Source organism: Molossus molossus, unplaced genomic scaffold (genome assembly GCF_014108415.1).
Source record: "Molossus molossus isolate mMolMol1 unplaced genomic scaffold, mMolMol1.p scaffold_m16_p_1, whole genome shotgun sequence".
In the NCBI taxonomy this organism is placed as follows: Eukaryota; Metazoa; Chordata; class Mammalia; order Chiroptera; family Molossidae; genus Molossus; species Molossus molossus.
In genome coordinates, this window is record NW_023425344.1 from 227,562,114 (window position 1) to 227,582,894 (window position 20,781).

General features: G+C 38.9%; 1 protein-coding gene across 1 annotated transcript in view; it reads left to right on the plus strand.

Annotated features, from left to right (window-relative positions):
- Positions 1-20,781, plus strand: part of YLPM1 (YLP motif containing 1) — a 71,546-nt gene that overhangs the window by 26,996 nt on the left and 23,769 nt on the right. Inside the window, exons 5-11 of the mRNA XM_036262746.1 lie at positions 4,867-6,990; positions 9,535-9,655; positions 16,497-16,917; positions 17,030-17,122; positions 17,613-17,808; positions 18,287-18,405; positions 19,490-19,644. Coding sequence (XP_036118639.1) covers positions 4,867-6,990; positions 9,535-9,655; positions 16,497-16,917; positions 17,030-17,122; positions 17,613-17,808; positions 18,287-18,405; positions 19,490-19,644 — 3,229 coding nt within the window. The remainder of the gene's footprint in view (positions 1-4,866; positions 6,991-9,534; positions 9,656-16,496; positions 16,918-17,029; positions 17,123-17,612; positions 17,809-18,286; positions 18,406-19,489; positions 19,645-20,781) is intronic.

Sequence of the window (20,781 nt, forward strand, 5' to 3'; positions counted from 1 at the left end):
GTAATACATACATAGTTTAAAAAACAAAAGAGAAACAGCTATCCACTGTTCAAAGCCACTCTAGATGTATTTCCTAATAACATCTTCTTTTATTCTTTAACTGTTTCTTTGGTAGTTACCTTCATATCACTGAAGAACAAGCTGCTACTTTCTTGACTTAGACTTTTTAGAATTTCCAGTTGTCTTTCTTCTTGCAAAATCTTTAAAATAATACTTCAGCCCCAGTCCCAAAACCACCTACCTCTCTTGAGGAGATCTCTCTCCCAAATATGCATCCTCTTGCTTTTTCCTAGGCTGGTTGGCTGGTTGGTTGCTCTCAAGATCTGCCATATGGCTGTTGCTCTCATATTTCCCTTGGCTATCCTCCTGGATTTAGATACACTGGTTATTGAATCTCATGGCTTCCTGTTTGTGGGTTAGTGCCTCCTTTTCCCTGAGTGTATGCTCGAATAACTTACTGAGAAACTGTATGTGGAGGGTAAATTTTCTGAGTCCTTGCATGTCTGCACATGCCTTTATTTTAACTTCATACTTGATGATACTTTGGATATGGAATTTGAAGTTGAACATAATTGTTCCTCAAGGTTTTAGATCATGTTCTATTTCCTTCTGTCACCTAGTGCAGCTGTTGTGCTGTAACTTCTCCCTACTGTCAGAAACTTCATTTTATTCCTGGTATTCTTTTTTTTTTTAATCTTCACCAGATGATGTGTTTTTATTGATTTTTTTTTTTTAAGGGGGAGAGAGAGAGAGAGAAACATTGATGCCAGAGAGAAACATCAATCAGTTGCCTCCCACATGTACCCTGACCAGGAATCAAACCCTCTACCTTTTGATATGGGACAACACTCCAACCAACTGAACCACGCCAGCCAGGACTTAATACTGGAATGCTAAAATTTCATTTGTTTTTGTTTTGTTTTGTTCATTGTAGTAGATATTGAGTGAACTTGGCCCTTGCTGTCTGGAGATTAAAATCTCTTAATTCTGGGAAATTTCTTTGAGCTATTTCTTTTTTGATTTTTTTTTTTCTCTCTTTTTTTGTTTTGTTTTTCTCTTTCTGGAACTCATTAGTAGGATTTTGGACCTGCTGGGTTGATAATATTTGTTTCTCTTTTTTTCATTTTATTGTACTTTCTGATATACTTTTAGTCATTTATTACATTTTTTTAATTTTAAGAATTAAAAATTTTTTCTACAGTTCTTCTGGTTCTGGTCCTTTTTACATATATCAGTTTGTTCTGATTTGCAGGTGCTCTCTGAAGATACTAATTTATGGGTGGCGGTGGTTTTTTCAAGTTCCTTCTGTTTTTTTTGGGTTTTTTGGTGGGGTTTTTTGTTTTGTTTTTGTTTTGTTGTTTTTTTTGCATTATCTCTGTTTTCTCCAGATTCATGTACTGTTTATCTTTGGTCTCTTTCATTTTGGAAACATTCCTCAAATATCTAGTGATCCTTTGTTGTCCATTTATATTTGAGAATGAAAGACATTGACGGTCTGATTGGTAGCTCTGGGGCAGGGGAGCTTACCAGCTGTTAGGCTTTGCTTTCGGTGATAGGGCAAATGCTAGGGGACCCTCAAATTCAAGAATTTAGAAACATTCAGCCTAGGGAAAGGCTGGATGATGGTTCTGAATGTAGATTTTAATGTACATGTTTTTTAGCCCCAAGTCTTACTCTTGTCCTTCACCAGCATCCTTAATAACAGAATCCTGACTCTCTCTGGGTTTTTGTAGGCAAGCCAGCCCCACCTTCTGTTACCAGTAGTCTAAACTATATCTTCTTCCTGCTCCATATGTTACCACTCTGTGTTCTTTATCTCTCAGACTTTAAAAACAAAATTCTCATCTGCTGGTGGCTCCCCTTTCTCTGTTTTTAATGGGTTTATATTCTTTTTAATGGGTTCATAATCTTTTAAATTGTTCTATATGACTCTATATAAAGGTCACCTTGGCTAGGCTAAGCACGTTTCCCAGAGTTCCCTTTCATATATGTTTCTGATTAGGGTGGATCTTAAGGGAGATTTTTGCACCTAACATGAAATACCCTGGACTATCAGAAATATTCTAAACCTTTGCTCAGAAAAGGATATAAAATCTACACCCCCCCCCTCGCTTTTTTTTGGTCTTCGGGATATCTTCATTTTTCTTCTAACTGGTTCATACACCTTCTTTGTTATTCTGTAACAAATTCTGAGATAGAAAGGTAACTATTATAATGTATCTTAGATGATAATGATAAGGAGGAAAAATTAATAAGCATTTGACTAATATATTATGTATATATTTAAGCATATAATATCAGATTAAGGAAGAAATGCTCATATCTGTCACAGTCCTTATTTCTGCAACTGGTCATGTAATTACAGTTGGTTTTTATAACTACCTCCGTTCACTACTCTTTCCATCTTCTCTTTGCTCTCAGCAAGCACCTCAGCTGGGCTTAGTTCTTTGCCTGGTAGATGACCCAAATCTTCATTCTTGATAGGTCTGGGCTATTCACAGTCCTGCCTAACTTGTGTTATTGTTGTTTTCCATTGACTTTAATCACAGGACACGGGAGTACTAAAGTGTCCTAGACGATCTGCATTCCAGACATACTCCTCCTTACCCTCCTTATGTAATAGTAACCCAGTTCCCCCTTGGAAATCAGCATCAATCCCCCCCAGCCAGTTCAGTAACTCCTTTCTTTGCCTATTGACTCAGAACCCAAAGTTGCCAGGTGGCAGTCTCACCTTGAGTTTAATAGAGTCATTGTGTCCCCTGATGGAAGCATTTCTCCCTTTGAAACTATGGCTTAACCAATGTCACAGGAAGTAAATATTTTGCTGAAACTGAATTTAGTACCCTTCATTGATTTTCCAGGTAAACGAAAGACAACCCTATTTCTCATTAAAGGCATCACTGTCCACTGAGCCACCTGAGCAAGTAACCTTGGAATCATCCTAAAGTCTTCCCTTTCCATTATCATTTAAATCCTACCTATCAGAAAATCCTCTGTTTTAGGGAGTATTTGAGATCTTACTTCCTGGCACTTGTCATTAATTAGGGTCAAATAAAATCTTATAGAAAAATTTTTTAAAATCCTATCCATTGTAACTTCCTTTACATCTCTCACTTTATCTCCTAGTCTACATTCTCATATCAGTTACAGCCTTAGAACAACAGGTGGCTTCAAACTTGACGTACCCAAATTGTAGAAACAATCTACAATAAGCTTTTCCCACCTATTCATCTGCAACTTTTCTGCTACAGCTGTCTTTTTAAAAAAATGAGACTATATTTAGTGGCTCTAAGGGCTTATAAGGCAATTCCCAAATCTTACCCAGCCAAATTAACTCATCTGTTGTAATAGAAATCCAAAGTCACATGGCTTTAACAAGTTAGAAGTTGATTCTCTCTCAGGACTTATGTGATGGCTCTACAGTGTCAGGAATCCAGGTTCCTTCTGGTTTGTTACTTCAACATCTCTTACTATGTTGCCCTCAACTACATGGGCCAAGATAACTTCATTACCATGTCAGAGCCAGCATGAAAAGGGAAATGGCGAAGAGGAGGATGTGCCCTTTAAGGATACAACTCAGAAGGATGTGTAAATCATTTTCATTCTCAGCCCACTGCCCAGAACATGATTACAAGTTCCAGCTGCAAGAGCGTTTGAAAAAAAGAGTCTTTAGTCTGGCCAGCTAAAATAGGAGAAGCTCAATTACTGTAGAAAAGGGGGAATGGATATTGGAGGAGCACCAGTAGTGTCTGCCATACAAGGCATTCAAGGTCTTCTGGACATTGACCCTTGCCTACCTCTTTACCTTATCTCGTAATGCACTGCTTTCTCACTCCTCCTTCCTCAGCGTTCCCTGACTGTCTCTTCTTTGCTTTGGTCATGCTAAACTGTTTGCATTTCCATACATGCTATGCTGTATGAGTTTCTCTGCCTCTTCTCAGAATGCTTCCTTAGCCTGAGATGCCCTTGCCTCTCACTTTCCTCATCTCCAACACACTGTTAGCCTGATCTGAGAGGATTTGTCTTTCAAGACTTAATTTAAGCATTTTCTGTTGTATAAAGACTTTATTGAACAGCATCCCTCCCCCCCCCCACCACCACCCTGGTATAATTGACTATTCTTTCCTCTGCTGCCCTTAGTATATGCGAGCAGACTTTAGTCATTGCACTTTTGAGCATGTATTTACACTGAGATTCTATTTCTCCTTGATTGAAAACCTTTGGGGGCACAGATTACATTTTATACATATATCCCATGGATGTAGTATAGTACCTGAAAGGTTATGTGCATTAAAAATGTGCACTAAATATTTAATCAGTGAGTGGGTCCATAGCAAAAAGATCTCTGTCCAGACTTTAAAATGACAGGGCACACTCTTAAGATATGGCTGGCTGCTGGTTTTTAACTTTTGTCAATTAGTTAAAGTGATAATGCTAGCTCCAACAATATTTATAATCATCCTATATTGTTGTTTTATAGTTTTTAGTTATATTTTAATTCTAAAAGTACTCTTGAAGATAGCTATGGAATTTTTTTTCCCATTAAAATTAGTGGACTTTTCTGTCTACTAAGGCATAATGTTTATAATTGTTTTTTAATAATTCAGTATGTCTGTGACTTGCTGCAGGAGATGTGTCGAAGTGAATTAGATAAAACTGACATGATTTCCAAAGCCTGTCCTAAAACCTTCAGAGTACTGCCACCTTAACGTACTGGTTCTAAGATACAGATATCTCAGGATTTGTTTAATGACTGAAAGAGTCGTTGTAAACAGATTCTAAGGCAGGATTGCCTTAAATAGTCTTACATGGAGAATTTTTTTTCTGCTTTACTGTCTTGAGTAATATCTTTTGTTTTACTTGTAGATTTGATGGTCCTCGAAGATTTGAGGATTTAGGGTCAAGGTGTGAAGGACCGAGACCCAAAGGGCCTCGTTTTGAAGGAAATCGCCCCGATGGGCCAAGACCCAGATATGAAGGTCACCCAGCAGAGGGCACTAAAAGCAAATGGGGAATGATTCCCCGGGGGCCAGCATCTCAGTTTTATATTACCCCCAATACATCCCTAAGTCCTCGACAGAGTGGACCACAGTGGAAAGGCCCCAAACCAGCTTTGGGACAGCAACATCAGCAGCAACCTAAGTCACAAGCAGAACCTCTTTCAGGAAACAAAGAACCATTAGCAGACACCAATAGTAACCAGCAGAAGAATTTAAAAATGCAATCAGCTGCATTATCCATTGGTGCAGATGTAAAGGATGCCAAGGCGGCTCAGTCAAATGAGAATCTAAGCGACTCTCAGCAAGAGCCACCTAAAAGCGAAGTCTCGGAAGGGCCCATAGAGCCTTCTAATTGGGACCAGAATTCTCAGAGTATGGAGACTCAAATGGACAAAACCCAAGCTGTTACTCAGCCTGTATCCCTTGCAAATAAACCTGTACCTACTCAATCTACTTTTCCCTCAAAAACAGGGGGGATGGAGGGAGGAGCAATAGTAGCAACATCATCATCATTAACTGCAGATAATGATTTTAAACCTTTAGGGATTGGTCTGCCCCATTCAGAAAACAACCAAGATAAAGGGCTGCCTCGGCCAGATAACAGAGATAATAGGTTAGAAAGCAATCGAGGCAGCAGCTCAACTTATAGAGGTCCCGGGCAAAGCAGAATGGAAGACACACGGGATAAAGAACTAGTAAATAGAGGTCGAGGCCAGGCAATCAGCCGTGGCCCAGGGTTGGTCAAGCAAGAAGACTTTCATGATAAGATGATGGGTAGAAGAGAAGACAGTCGAGAGAAGATGAGCAGAGGAGAAGGCAGTCGGGACAGAGGGTTGGTGAGGCCAGGAAGCAGTCGGGAGAAAGTGCCAGGTGGGCTACAAGGCAGCCAGGACAGAGGTAGAGCTGGCAGCCGAGAAAGGGGACCATCTCGGAGGGCTGGAAGTCAGGAAAGAGGACCCCCTCGAAGGGCTGGGAGTAGGGAAAGAGTACCACCTCGAAGAGCTGGGAGCAGGGAGAGGGGACCACTGCCTCGAGGACCTGGCAGTCGGGAAAGGGGACTGGGAAGACCAGATTTTGGTCGTGACAGAGGTCCATTTAGACCAGAACCAGGAGATGGTGGGGAAAAAATGTATCCATATCACCGAGATGAGCCTCCTAGGGCTCCATGGAACCATGGAGAAGAGAGAGGGCATGAAGAGTTCCCACTAGATGGTAGAAATGCTCCAATGGAACGAGAAAGACTTGATGATTGGGATAGAGAGCGGTACTGGAGAGAATGTGAACCTGACTATCGAGATGATACACTAGATCCATATAACAGAGAGGACAGGTTTTCAGCACCACCATCTCGATCTCATGATGGAGATAGACGAGGCCCTTGGTGGGATGATTGGGAGAGAGATCAGGATATGGATGAGGACTACAACAGGGAAATGGACAGGGACTTGGACAGGGATGTGGATCGGATCGGAAGACCCATGGATATGTATGATAGAAATTTGGATAATGAGTGGGACAGAGATTATGGGAGACCACTGGATGAACAAGAATCACAGTTCCATGAACGGGATATTCCATCTCTTCCACCTTTACCACCCCTCCCACCTCTTCCACCTTTGGATAGATATCGGGATGATAGATGGAGAGAAGAAAGAAATCGAGACCATGGGTATGATCGAGATTTCCGTGATAGGGGTGAGTTGAGGATCCGAGAGTATCCAGAAAGAGGAGATACGTGGCGGGAAATGCGAGATTATATTCCTGACAGAATGGACTGGGAAAGAGAACGGTTGTCAGACAGATGGTACCCATCTGATGTGGATAGACATTCCCCCATTGCGGAACATATGCCCTCCTCACATCATTCTTCTGAAATGATGGGGTCGGATGCAAATTTAGACTCTGACCAAGGCCTTGGAGGGGTAATGGTTCTCAGTCAGAGGCAGCACGAAATCATTTTGAAAGCTGCACAAGAACTGAAAATGCTTCGGTAAGTTGACTACTTAAGATCTTTTTTTTTTTTTTCATCAAAACCACATTCAGACTGCTCTTTTTAAACTGATGTGATATATTTGAATGGAATTAATTTTACTTCAAGTTCTTATCACATAATTTTAATTATATCTCTGGTCATTTCGTGCTGTTTTAGGGTTAGGATGGGTATTTAGGAACTGTGTTAATTATAAACTTATGTTCTGAAATGTGAAAATTTGATAGCCATTCTTGGCTTTTATGGATGTGTTGCCGACATGCCATTCCTGTGCATGTTTCAAGTGTCACACTTCAACTTTCTAGTGCTCTGAATTTCAGAGCTCATATGTAACATCCTATTTTTCTCCAGGAGGCAGTTTGTTCTTCACTATTAGATCTGATAGACTTCATATTCACTAATCTTTGATATAACTTTGGAAAATGCTGTAAGGACTCATATTTTTCTCTGTTGAAGCTAAGAATGGTTTATCTGAAAGCATCCTCAGATTTGTCTAACCATTGATACTTTCTTTTGGGGATGTTTTATCTTTCATTTTAACTAGAAGTAGGTATCTCTACTTGTGGATGTTGTTTGTACATAATCAAGTATTGTCTTTGTGAGATAGAGAATAGAATTTGGATTTCTTGATTTATAGTCAACTTACTATGTATGTATAGGTATCTACATAATGCTTCCCATGCAGTAGCAATAACAAAAGCTAACATTGTATGCTTATGATGTGCCAGGAACTGTACTAAGTGCTTTGTATATATTAATTGTTTCATCTTTAAACCCATTATATCCTAGAGATAAGAATTTAGGAGTCATTGACAGATTGCAAGCTTTTTGAGCAGTTTCTGAGGAATTAGCAGTGTTTTGAGAAAACAAATTAATGGTTAGGTTTTGATATATTCCAGTGTATTGTGTTTCTTTCATTCAATTCTGGTTTATATTTGTGAATTACACTACTTGAAATTATAACGAAAGCTTTATGACTAGAAAGGTATGATGAGGAGAAATACTTGTAGGTAAAGATGAAAGAAGGATCAGGCAGCAAAATAGATTTCTGTGAGGTTTAACTTCCAGATTATTAATGAAGGTGTGGAAAGCATGCCTGAGAACATTTAGCTACTATACAATTCACTTTTAAATTATAGACACCTTTGACACTCCTGTGTGCTGGTTACTGTGCTATTAATTTAGCATATATTATCTCAATCCTCCTATCTCAAATCCTTATATCTCAAAGGCCTATAAAGATAAATAGTATTAGCCCCATTTCACAAATGACACTAAGGCTCAGAGAAGTTAAGTCCACTTCTAAAAAGTGGCAAACCCAGAATTTGAACATAGTCTGTCCAACTCTAAAATCTATTTTGCTTTTGGAAAACACCAAGCTGAATGGTGTTGCTAATCTGCCAAGATTTCTTTTCTCTTATTTTAAAAGTTTCCTTTTTCATCCATGATTGCTTTGCATAGAAATGCTAGATTAAAGGAGCTTCCTCTTCATCCTTTTTAAAAAGTTCTTTCTAGGCAACATAAACATAATGAAACAAATTATATGAAATGATTGATAAGAGTGGTCATTGTTGAATACAAATGTTATATTGTGTTGGTAACTATAAAGTCATGATTTACACAAGTCATAAAATAATATTTTTATATATTTGACCCTTATTTTTTGTCTATTTGGGTCAATACACTTTACAAATGCAGGGAGAAAATTGTAAAAGATCTGAAGAGGTTGTAGTAGATGTTACATGTATTTAAGGTGGTCGTTGTAAGGGAAAGGAATTTGACCAGACATTTAAAGAAAAACTTGGAGAGTTCATAATTACTCTTTAAGAATATAAATTGGTGTTTTCAAAGGTATGACTGTTGTTGTCACCATATACAGCAGGGGCCATTAAAATACCCACAAGAAGCAGACAGGTAACAAAAGTGAGTGAAAGTGGACCAGTATAACTCTGCTGAGTGTGGTGAGGATTGTGACAAACTGCCTTCATGTAAAATGGGCAGCCACTATTCCACTCAGCTCATTGTTGGCATGTGGGAATGTAGGCCCAGTGCTATCAAATCTGTTTAAAATTTGAATTTCTATGTGAAATATTTTGATTTTTAAGTAATGGCAACTAATTCAAATTTTGAAAACTGATGTGATCGCCAAATTAAAAAAACTTTCTAGGCCATTTTTGGCCCATGGGCCACCATTTTGCACCCTCTGGTCTAAATAAAGCATGTTGAACAAAAAAATAGCAAAAGAGCATTTGGTTGGATGAAAGAAAAACCTGACAAGTAAATGAGAGAATAGACTAATGAGGCAGGTTGTAGAATCTGTCCTTTAAGATCTTCAATAATTTCTAATTATAAGTCATAGATGACTGATCAGTTAGCTACATAAACGCCAGAGAGTCTTGTTACCTTGGAGGTGTTCTGTGAGCACTGTAGAGGGTTTCAGAACAAGAGTTTAACGTATCTTTTTTTTTCATCTATATTAATTGTAGTCATTTAGGAATGGAGTAGACATGCCTTATGTACAATGGCAATTTTATTTGTTTACAGGGAACAGAAAGAACAGCTTCAAAAGATGAAAGACTTTGGGTCTGAGCCACAGATGTCTGACCACCTACCACCCCAGGATTCGAGATTACAGAATACATCTTCAAGACCTGGAATGTATCTGGTATGGGAAAATGTGTACTCAGAAAATGCAATGGTTCCTACTTTGTGTATTTGTCTGTTGTTTGATCTTTTTGTATTGCAGCAAGTATGAATTTCCTTCCTCTCCCCTTCCCCCCCCCCTCCCTCCCTCCCTCCCTCCCACTCTCTCTAAAAATCAGTGGAAAAGATATCCTCTGGTGAGGATTAACCAAAAAAAATAGCTAATGGTAAATGACTTTTGAAAATCCTAAAAGTATGGTCTTTTTCCCTCAGGTTTTGATAAGTACACCAAGCACACGTGAACCATATGGCTTCATGTTCACAAATTGTCTAATTTTTCTAATAATTGTTTTTGTTCAAATAGTCCTGTTTTCCATCTGGGTAGTGTAAGGGCTCCCTGTGAGCCCTGCTCATGTGAGCCTCATAGTCTGTCTCTTGGAGCTACTTGTCCTTCAGCTAGGGAAGGGATCAAACAGCATGCCCCGGTTCAGGCCAGACAGAGGGGTGATTTATGTTAGGCTTGTGTAAGTTCTCCATTTGTTTTGCTTTTTTGTTGTTACACCTTTAAGCCAGTGATAACATAAGTTACCATGAAAATGACATTATAACAACACAATGAGAGAGAGAGAAAAACACTTGAATCATTTCATCAGATTAACTCTTTTCATTTCTGTGTTTCTTTTCATCTTTGTCTAACTCTTAACACATAACACTCATTCATAGTTGTTTACATCCTACCACCATGATGTTGACTCCTCAGATCATATCTCATGACCTGTCTATGCATCCATCTGTCTACGGAGTTTCTCTCTGTGGACTTGTCTCTTGTCAGACTCAGCATATTCAAAATGGGGCTCGTTATCATCCAAATCAAACTTGTTTTTTCTCCTCACCATCACTTAGTCACCCAAACTTGAAACCTGAAAGTCAGCCTATGTCCTACCCATCCATGTTCAGTCATGCTGTTCACTGATTCCCAACCAGGGCTGGGGACTGAACCGCAACCAAGGTACGTGCCCTAGACCAGAATCAAACCTGCAACTCTTTGGTCCATGGGCCGATACTCTAACCATTGAGCCAAACTGGCCAGAGAGCTATTCATTGATTTTACTGCCTTTGCTTCCCCACAACCTCAATTCTAGCCTTATTAGTTTTTGCCTAGATTATTACAGAAACATCATAATTCATCTCTCTCCATTTTATTCTCCTTTGATCCTTTCTTCATTCTGCTGTCGGAGAGGTTATTTTAATTTTTGAATCAAAGTTTGAAGTATAATGTACATACAATAACACTCATTTTTAAACCTATAGTTTGCATTCAACAATAAAAATAAGTTTAAAAATAAAAAATAAACTTACAGTTTGAGTTTTAACAAATGTATGTATACCAAAAGTTGAAAAAATTTCCCACACCCTAAAAAGTTCTCTTATGCCCCTTTGTGGTCAGGGCTGTCCCAGCCCTCCACTTTAGTAGCATTGATGTGACTTCTGGCTAAAATGGACATTTTAAAACAAATCTTACCATGTCGCACCCTGATTTCAAAACACTTCAGTGTTCCCTCATTGCTTTCAGAATAAAATCCAGATTTCTTTTGCATGGTTTTTTATGTTCTTCCTGAGTTGGCCTCACCTCTGCTTACTGTTACTGACTACTCCACTTTCTTATATTCCACTTTCCCTCCACATGGAGCGTCTTATAATTCTTTGAGTGTGCCAGGCTCTTCCCAATGTCTTTGCAAGTGCAGGTGGTTCTATAAATCTAGAGTTTCATTTCTTTCATTTCTCACTTCCCCCTCCAGTTAGTTAATTCTTGTTCATCTTTTAGAACTCTGCTGTGTATCTTTTCTTTCACTTGTGTAAAACAATTGCCCTCACATCTACCCCTGTTATTATCTTGTATGGGTCTCTGTCATAGTTGTTATCATATTGTATTTTGATTGTTTTCTTACCTGTTTTTTCTTCTAAACTAAACTCTTTGTATCTCTTAACAAATAGTAGAAACTCTAGATTATAGATCCCCATTTTTGTTTTATTCACTGAACAGATCATTAAACACTTTTTTTCATATTGCTTCATGCTTTCTTTCTTTTTTAATTCTCACCCGAGGACATTTTTCCATTTTTTGTTCAGATAGAGTGGGAGAGAGGGAGGGAGGGAGGGAGGGAGGAAGGAACATCGACATGAAAGGGACACATCGAGTGGCTGCCACCCACAGGGCCGGGGACAAACTGCAACCAAGGTACACGCCCTTAGTGGGAACAGAACCCAGGTCTCTGGACCGCAGGCTGAAGCTCTAACAACTGAGCCAAACTGGCCAGGGCCATGCTTTATTATTTTTGATGCATAGTTTATTAAAACTTTTATTTCTGTTGGACAGTTGTTTCTGATCTTTCACTTTTATTATTACAACTTTAATGAGTGTCTTTGTATAAAGTTCTTATTTTAGATAACTTCTTAGAAGTGTTTTAAACTCCCAAAGTGGGATATTTCAGTTAAAGAATAAGGACATTTTTTAAAATCCTCACCCAAAGATATTTTTCTATTGATATTTTATTCTTTGTTCAGATAGAGCAGGAGGGAGAGAGAGAGAGAGAAACATCGATGTGAAAGGGACACATTGAGTGGCTGCCACCCGCACGACCCAACCAGGGATGGGGGCAAACTGCAACCGAGGTACATGCCCTTAGTGGGAACCGAACCCGGGTCTCTCCGGACCGCAGGCCGACGCTCTAACCGCTGAGCCAAACCGGCCAGGGCTATTGATATTTTAAAATAGAGTGGAAGGAAAGGAAGGGAAAGGAGGGAGGGAGGGGGAGAAAGAGAGAAACATCGATGTGAGAGATGCACTTCAATTGGTTACCTCCTGCACAACCCTGACCAGGGCTGAGGATTGAACCTACAACCCAGGTATGTGCCCTTGAACAAGAATCGAACCTCAACCCTTTGGTGCACGGCTAATGCTCTGACCACTAAGCAAGACCAACCAGGGCAAGATTAAAGACATTTAAAAAAAAATTTTGTTTTTCTTTATTGATTTAAGGGAGAGGGAGAGAGAGATAGAAACATGGATGAGAAAGAACATCACTTGGCCGCCTGCTGCATGCACCCCACTGGGGATCAGGCCCACAGCCTGGGCATGTGCCCTGACTGGGAATTGAACTGGTGCCCTCTTAGTGCATGGATCAGTGCTCAACCACTGAGCTACACCAGCCGGGCAAGATTAAAGATATTTTTAATGATTCCTATAATATAGCCAGTGACTCTCTAAAATAGTTGTATAACATAGCCTGGCCGGTGTGGCTCAGTGGTTGAGCATTGACCCATGCACCAAGAGGTCACTAGTTCGATTTCTGGTCAGGGTACATGTTCAGGTTGTAGGCCAAATCCCCCAGTAGGGGGCATGCAGGAGGTGGCCACTTGATGTTCTCTCTCATCAATGTTTCTATCTTTCTCTTTAAAATTAATAAAGGAAAAAAAATAACTATAACATCTGTACTATAGCCTTGCAAACATCAATTCTAGATATAATAGTTTCCATATGCCCTGGCCAGTTTGGCTCAGCTGTTAGAGCGTCGGCCCACAGACCAAAGAGTCACAGGTTTGATTCTGGTCAAGGGCACATACCTCAGTTGCAGTTCGGTCCCTGGTTCTGGTTGGGGTTGTGTGGGAGGCAACCAATCTATGTGTCTCTGTCACAGTGATGTTTTTCTCACTCTCCTTCTCCCTCCCTCCCACTCTATCTGAAGTTGAATGGAGAAATATCCTCTGGTGAGGATTTAAAAAAATATATTTTAATATGCATTTTGATAATTAGTGAACATTAATATTTTTCCATATTTGTGAATTATATTTCTTCTTGTAAAAGTTCTGTTTTTGTTCTTTACCAATTTATATCATCCTTAATATAATATAGATATTAATCCTTTCTCATATAAATAGAGGTGTTTTGATTTTTACAAATGTATCTAGTGCTTTTACTATGTAGTACGAAAAAATCTTTTTGTTTTTTTGTAGGCATAGTCTCAAGAGTTTTTAAAATATTTAAAACATGTCTGGATAGCTATACTATAGACATACAATAGCTTTGTCCTACATAGACATTTTCTTAACAGTTTCAAGTGTCATAACCTAAAGGTTACATTTAGGTAATCACCATTTATCTTTAATTCTAGCCTGTAGTGGCCTCTAGTTAAATAATGCTCTTTACATATTAGCCAAATCCATTTTGTTACTCAAAAAGTTTGTTTTTAAAGCATAACCTATATATGACTAATTACTTGTTGTGTATTGTTGACTTTCCAAGATCTAAAACAGCTGTCAATGAAGAACAAACAAACCAGAAACAATGATCTCAGAGAAATTGATAAGTACTCGAATCAGGCTTGCAAAAGTTAAAATTTGATAGTTGGGTTTTAGTACTGAGTAGATGGGACCTATTTGCCAAGAGGTTCTACTATCTCCTTAATAAACATTTCTGTTGACATTCGGTGATTGCTTTGGAAAAATGAATGTCAGCATTACACACAACAGTAGCCCTCCTTCTTGGAGAGATTCCTAAATTTACTGTTTGGTTTCTTTGTTTTCTGGTGCTCATGTTATATGTTGGTACCAACCTTACCACACACCGCTGTTGTCAATCAGACAACTGAATAGAAGTGAGGAGGCTAGCTAGAGTTTGTTTCTCTCACTGAAAATTTACTGTTTTTTTGGAGGAGATAGGTTAGCAGAGCGGGAAAATAGATTATAGCAGAAGTTCTTAACTAAGTGGTGAACATCAGAATTATTCGTGGAGGGATTTGTTTTTTTTTAAACTAATGCCAGGACCTCCCCCACAGAACTTTAATAGGTTTGGGGTGGGCCAAGGACAGTTGTATCTAAGTGACTAACACTAATTTTTCTGGAAGGAGAAGAAAAGAGAGGGTGGTACATTAGGAGAGAAGGTAATAATTTTGAGGGCCATTTTTTTTTTAATCCTCACTTGAGGGCATTTTTACATTTCAGATAGAGTGGAAGGGAGAGAGAGGGAGGAAGAGAAAGAGAGAAACATTGATGTGAGAGAGACACATCGAGTGATTGCCACCCACATGACCCCAACCAGGGCCGGGGACAAACCACAACCAAGGTACGTGCCCTTAGTGGGAACTGAACCCAGGACTCTCTGGTCCATGGGCCGATGCTCTGACCGCTGAGCCAAACCGGCCAGGGCAGAGGGCCATTTTTTTTAAGCCATAATTGAGATATAATTTACATACCATATAATTTGCCATTTTAAATATGGTAATTCATTGATTTTTAGCAAATTGATCGAGTTGTACAACCATTGCTATAATAGTTTTAGAACATTTTCAACACTCCAGTAAGATCCCTTGGTGCCAATTTGCAGTTAATCCCCATTCCTACCCTAAGTCTCAGGCAGCAACTAATCTACTTTTTGTCTCTATAGATTTGCCTTTCTTTTTTTTTAATCCTCACCCGAGGATATTTTTCCATTTTTTGTACAGATAGAGTGGGAGGGAGAGAGAGAGAGAAACATCGATGTGAAGGGACACATCGAGTGGCTGCCACCCGCACGACCAACCAGGGCCGGGGACAAACTGCAACCGAAGTACGTGCCCTTAGCGGGAACCGAACCCGGGTCTCTCCGGACCGCAGGCCGACACTCTAACCGCTGAGCCAAACTGGCCAGGGCTAGATTTGCCTTTCTAGTTATTTTGTTTAAATGAAATTACACAATTATGTGATCTTTTGTGACTGGCTACTTTTTACTTAACTAATGTTTTTAAATTCATCCATGTTGTAGCATAAATCAGTACTTTGTTTTTTTAATTACCAAGTCATCTATTGTATGGATATACCATTTTGTGTTTATCCATTTACCAGTTGATGAACATTGGGTTATTGAATATTTCTGTGCAGGTCTTTGGGTGGACATGCTTTCCTTGGATAGATACCTAGGAATGAAATTGCTAAGTTTATGGTATATTTATGTTTAACTCTTTGAGAAACTGTTAAACTATTTTCCACAGTGGTTGTACCATATTACATTCCCACTAGCAATCTAAGAGGATTCTTGTTTCTCTACATCCTTGCCATCATTTGTTATTATCTGTGTTATTAGTTACAGCCATTCTACTGGGTATGAAATAGTATCTCATTGTGGTTTAAATTTGCATTTTCCTAATGACACTAATGATGTTAATCACCTTTTCATGTGCTTATAAGCCATTCATGTATCTTCTTTGGAGAAATATCTATTCAAATACTTTCCCATTTTTTAAATTATTTGTCTTATTAAGTTATAAGGGTTTTTATATTCTGAATACAAAACCTTTATCAGATATGTGATTTGCATATGCAGTTGACCTTTGAACAGGGTAAGGGTTAGGGATACCACCCTTTACACACAACCCTCCCCTCTTGCAGTTCTAATTTGCCTACAACTTTTAACTCCTCCAAGACTTAAGTTGCCTTCTGGTATCTACAGGGGATTGGGAGAATTGGTTCCAGGACCCTCTGTGGATACCAAAATTAGCAGATGCTCAAGTCCCCTATGCGTACACACACACACACACACACACACACTCACCTATGGACTCCCAGCAGTGCAAATTAAAAACAGTGCAGGTATTTATTGAAAAAAAATTTGTATATAAGTGGACCCGCACAATTCACACCTTTGTTGCTCAAGGGCCAGGTATATTTTCTCCCTAATGGTGTATTTTAACACAAAAAAGTTTTAAATTTTGAATGAGTACTATATATTGATTTTTTCTTTTATGGATTGAGAACCATATTTTCATGTTTACTGATGTGTAAAAAATGGTGGTCTCTTCATCCACTAAGCTCCTTACTCTGTTCTCCAGCCTCCAGGGTCCTATAGACCACCCCCTCCTATGGGTAAGCCACCAGGTTCAATTGTAAGACCCTCTGTTCCACCAGCAAGATCATCTGTTCCTGTGACCAGGCCTCCTATCCCAATACCACCACCACCCCCACCTCCTCCTCCTCCTCCACCTCCTCCTCCAGTGATAAAGCCACAAACTTCAGCTGTGGAACAGGAACGCTGGGATGAAGATTCTTTCTATGGGCTCTGGGATACAAATGATGAACAAGGACTGAATTCAGAATTTAAACCAGAAACTGCAACTATTCCATCTGCTCCAGTGTTACCACCCCCACCTGTTCACCCTTCCATTCCCCCTCCTGGCCCAATACCTATGGGTATGCCACCAATGTCCAAACCACCACCAATACAACAGACTGTTGATTATGGCCATGGCCGAGGTGAGTAATAGTGATAAGTTTGTATTTGGGATTCTAAAGGAATTATTAGCTTCAGCTTTGCCTTTCTTAAGCTTCACTCATGTAGTATCTTACCCCTGATTTTGTTTACCAGATATATCCACCAACAAAGTTGAACAGATACCCTATGGAGAAAGAATAACTCTGCGCCCAGATCCACTACCTGAAAGATCAACTTTTGAGACAGGTAGGAGTCCCAGAGAAATCAGTTATTTTTTAAATATTTTTAGGACCTTATCATCACATGATTTCCCCTTTGGTAAGATTATTTGGGCTTCTTTTTACTAAAGCTAAAAGATTCATAAGTTGAGCCCTGGCCGGTTTGGCTCAACGGTTAGAGCATCGGTCTGCGGTCCAGAGAGACCCGGGTTTGGTTCCCGCTAAGGGCATGTACCTCAGTTGCAGTTTGTCCCTGGCCCTGGTTGGGTTGTGCGGGTGGCAGCCACTCAATGTGTCCCTTTCACATCGATGTTTCTCTCTCTCTTCCTCTTTCTCCCTCCCACTCTATCTGAACAAAAAAATGGAAAAATGTTCTCAGGTGAGGATTAAAAAAAAAAGATTCATAAATTGAAATTAGGGCAATAATTTATACTAGTTCTAAAATCAGATTTTTTTTTTGTTTTGTTTTTCTTTCAGAAAAAAGAGATATTCTTATTTTGTACTAATTGTTTTTGTAGAGCATGCAGGCCAACGTGACCGTTATGATAGAGACAGAGACCGTGAGCCTTATTTTGATCGTCAGAGCAATGTCATGGCAGATCATCGAGATTTCAAAAGGGATCGAGAGACTCATAGAGATCGAGAGCGGGATCGTGGTATTCTTGACTATGATCGGGATCGATTTGACAGAGAACGCCGACCTCGAGATGATAGGTATGCTATGAAAAATTGCTTTGCCAGGTGTGTAAATTACCATTTACTTGAATTCAGGAAAAAGTGTATCTAAAGGAAATTTAGTAAATGATGTAGTCTTTTATGTATATAATTTGGGGAGGAAAGAGTAGTTCTGGACCAATTTTCAGGAAACTAGATGCTTGAGTTTTGCTAACTTAAATTCCAAAAAATTAAATGGGTGGAGGAGATAGGCAGAAAGGGAAGGAAATAATATTGTCAATAAAGGTGTAGTCATTACTTGATTAGTAGGCAAACAATTTATTTTTGCAATTTGTGAATTCTTTAGATGTGTCTATGCAAGGTAGAGCTAAATGGAAAAGCAAAATAAAAATATAAGTATTGACTATGTGTAATAACTACTTATAGAGAAAACTGGGCTGGTAATGGTGTTGCATTATGAGATAGAGACCTCCATTTATTTTCTATTTACCGAACCACTCCCTGTTATACCTTCTAGGACTCAATCATATCGAGACAAAAAAGACCATTCTTCATCCAGGAGAGGGGGATTTGATAGGCCATCTTATGACCGAAAGTCTGATCGACCAGCTTACGAAGGACCGTCCATGTTTGGAGGTACAGCAGTGCCTTTATTAATAAGGATGCTGAGGATGCCAACAACAGATGCTTGCCATTGTAGCTATGGATTTAAACTTTCATATTTCTAAGACATGGCAGCATTAGCATAAAAAATAACAATGTAATTAATAAAATAAAACAAATTGCTTTTATATATTATTAAAAATTTGGAAAATAGAAACAAAATCACTTGTAATCTCACCACCCACCAAATCACAGCTGTTATCATTTTGTATTATTTTCCTCTCAATCTTTCTTCACATACATATTTTTTTTTTATCCTCACTCGAGGACATTTTTGCATTTATTTTCAGATAGAGCGGGAGAGAGAGAAACATTGATGTGAGAGAGACGCATCCACTGGTTGCCATCTGCACAACCCCAACCGGGGCTGGGGACAAACCACAACCAAGGTACGTGCCCTTAACGGTAACTGAACCCAGGACTTTCTGGTCCGTGGACCAGTGCTCTAACTGCTGAGCCAAACTGGCCAGGGCTATTCACATACATATTAATGAAGTTATAATCAAAGTATAAATGCAGCTTTTTTATTGTGTGTATTCCTATTGATTATTTTTTATACATTTTTCCATATGTATATCTTTTAATGGCTCTCTGACATTTTATTGACTGTATTAAATATAAGACCCTTATTGTTGGACATTTAGGTTGCTTTTAATTTTTCACTGCTATAAATTCCACTTAAACTAGAAACTATACCTATTTATAAGAACAAACTTTTCTAAGCTGATGACTCTTGTTCTTAAAACTGTAAAGAGAAGTTACAGACAAACTCTAAGTCATACTTGGAATTATACAGTAAGTATATATTGCTCTTAACTTTTTCCCTAAATTTAATACAAGTAAGGATGAATTGAGTATTTTTCAAAGCATTTTATTTACCTGAAATCATTCCTAAATCTTTTCATTTTCTTGATTTCCAATACTTAAAATTTCTCTAATTAAGGTTAAAAGTGGCTCCCAAATCATTATGAATTATATTACCTTTGGATGAGTGCAGAGACTTAAATTTTTAAATAATTACTACACGAATAGTGATTTTGTTCTACTGGAATTCTAGGAGAACGAAGAACTTACCCAGAGGAGCGAATGCCCCTGCCAGCTCCTTCACTGAGCCACCAGCCACCTCCAGCTCCACGAGTTGAGAAGAAGCCTGAATCTAAGAATGTAGATGATATTTTGAAACCACCTGGCCGAGAGAGCAGACCTGAGAGAGTGAGTCCTATGTAGTTGACTAGTTTTCTTGCAAATCACAACTGATGATAAGAGATCTTTTGAATTTAATATCCTGAACAGAATTATTCTACTTTTCTGTAACATACTAATAAGATCAGATTCAAGGCATCTTACCATCTCCAAATTATCATATAATCTAATAGATCACCTACCCTATAGAATCTCAGAAATTACAGCTTAATTGCTTGGCAAAAAAAGATGTCAAAAACTTGAGAAAATAATTTATAAGTATTCAATTAATTGCATTTTGAAGAGGGAGAATTAAGATTTTGTTATATGGTATGTGAAGCAAAGAGAGGGAGAAGTAGGAGGCTTGATTAGCTTAGACTTATTTTCCTAGTGACCTCCAAATTTATACATTTTTAAATTTATTTTATATTGCAGAATAATTAGATTTCATTTTAGAAAACTGACACTGGAGATTTTCATCAGATTATTTTTTTCCTTTTTTTGGTTAATTCTTACCTGAGGATATTTTTCCATTGATTTTTTTTTTAGAGAAAGTGAAAGGGTGAGAGGAGTGGGGAAGAGAGAGAAACATTGATGTGAGAGAGACATATCGATTGTTTGCCTCCTGCACGTGCCCCAACCAATGCCAGGAATTGAACTGGCAATCCACGTACGTGCCCTTGACCGTGAATCAAACCCATGACCCTTCAGTACTCAGGCTGATGCTCTAACCACAGAACCACACCAGCCAGAGCTTCATCAGATATTTTGATGTCATATATGTACATATGTCATTTTAAAATATGTTTTTATTGATTTTTTTTTAGAGAGAGAGAAACATGGATGTGAGAGAGAAAAATCAATTGGCTGCCTCCAGCACACCCCTACTGGGGATCAAGCCTGCAACCTAGGCATGTGTCCCGAGTAGGGATCCAACTGGGACTGCTCAGTGACGCTCAATCCACTGCGCCACACCAGCTGGGCTATAACTCTTTTTTTTTTCCTTTATTGATTTTAGAGAGAGGAAAGGACAGGGAAAGAGAGAAACATCAATGAGAGAGAACATCGATTGGCCGCCTCCTGCATGCCCCTTACTGGGGATTTGGCCCACAACCTGGGCATGTGCCCTGACCAGGAATCAAACCAGCAACCTCTTGGTGCATGGGT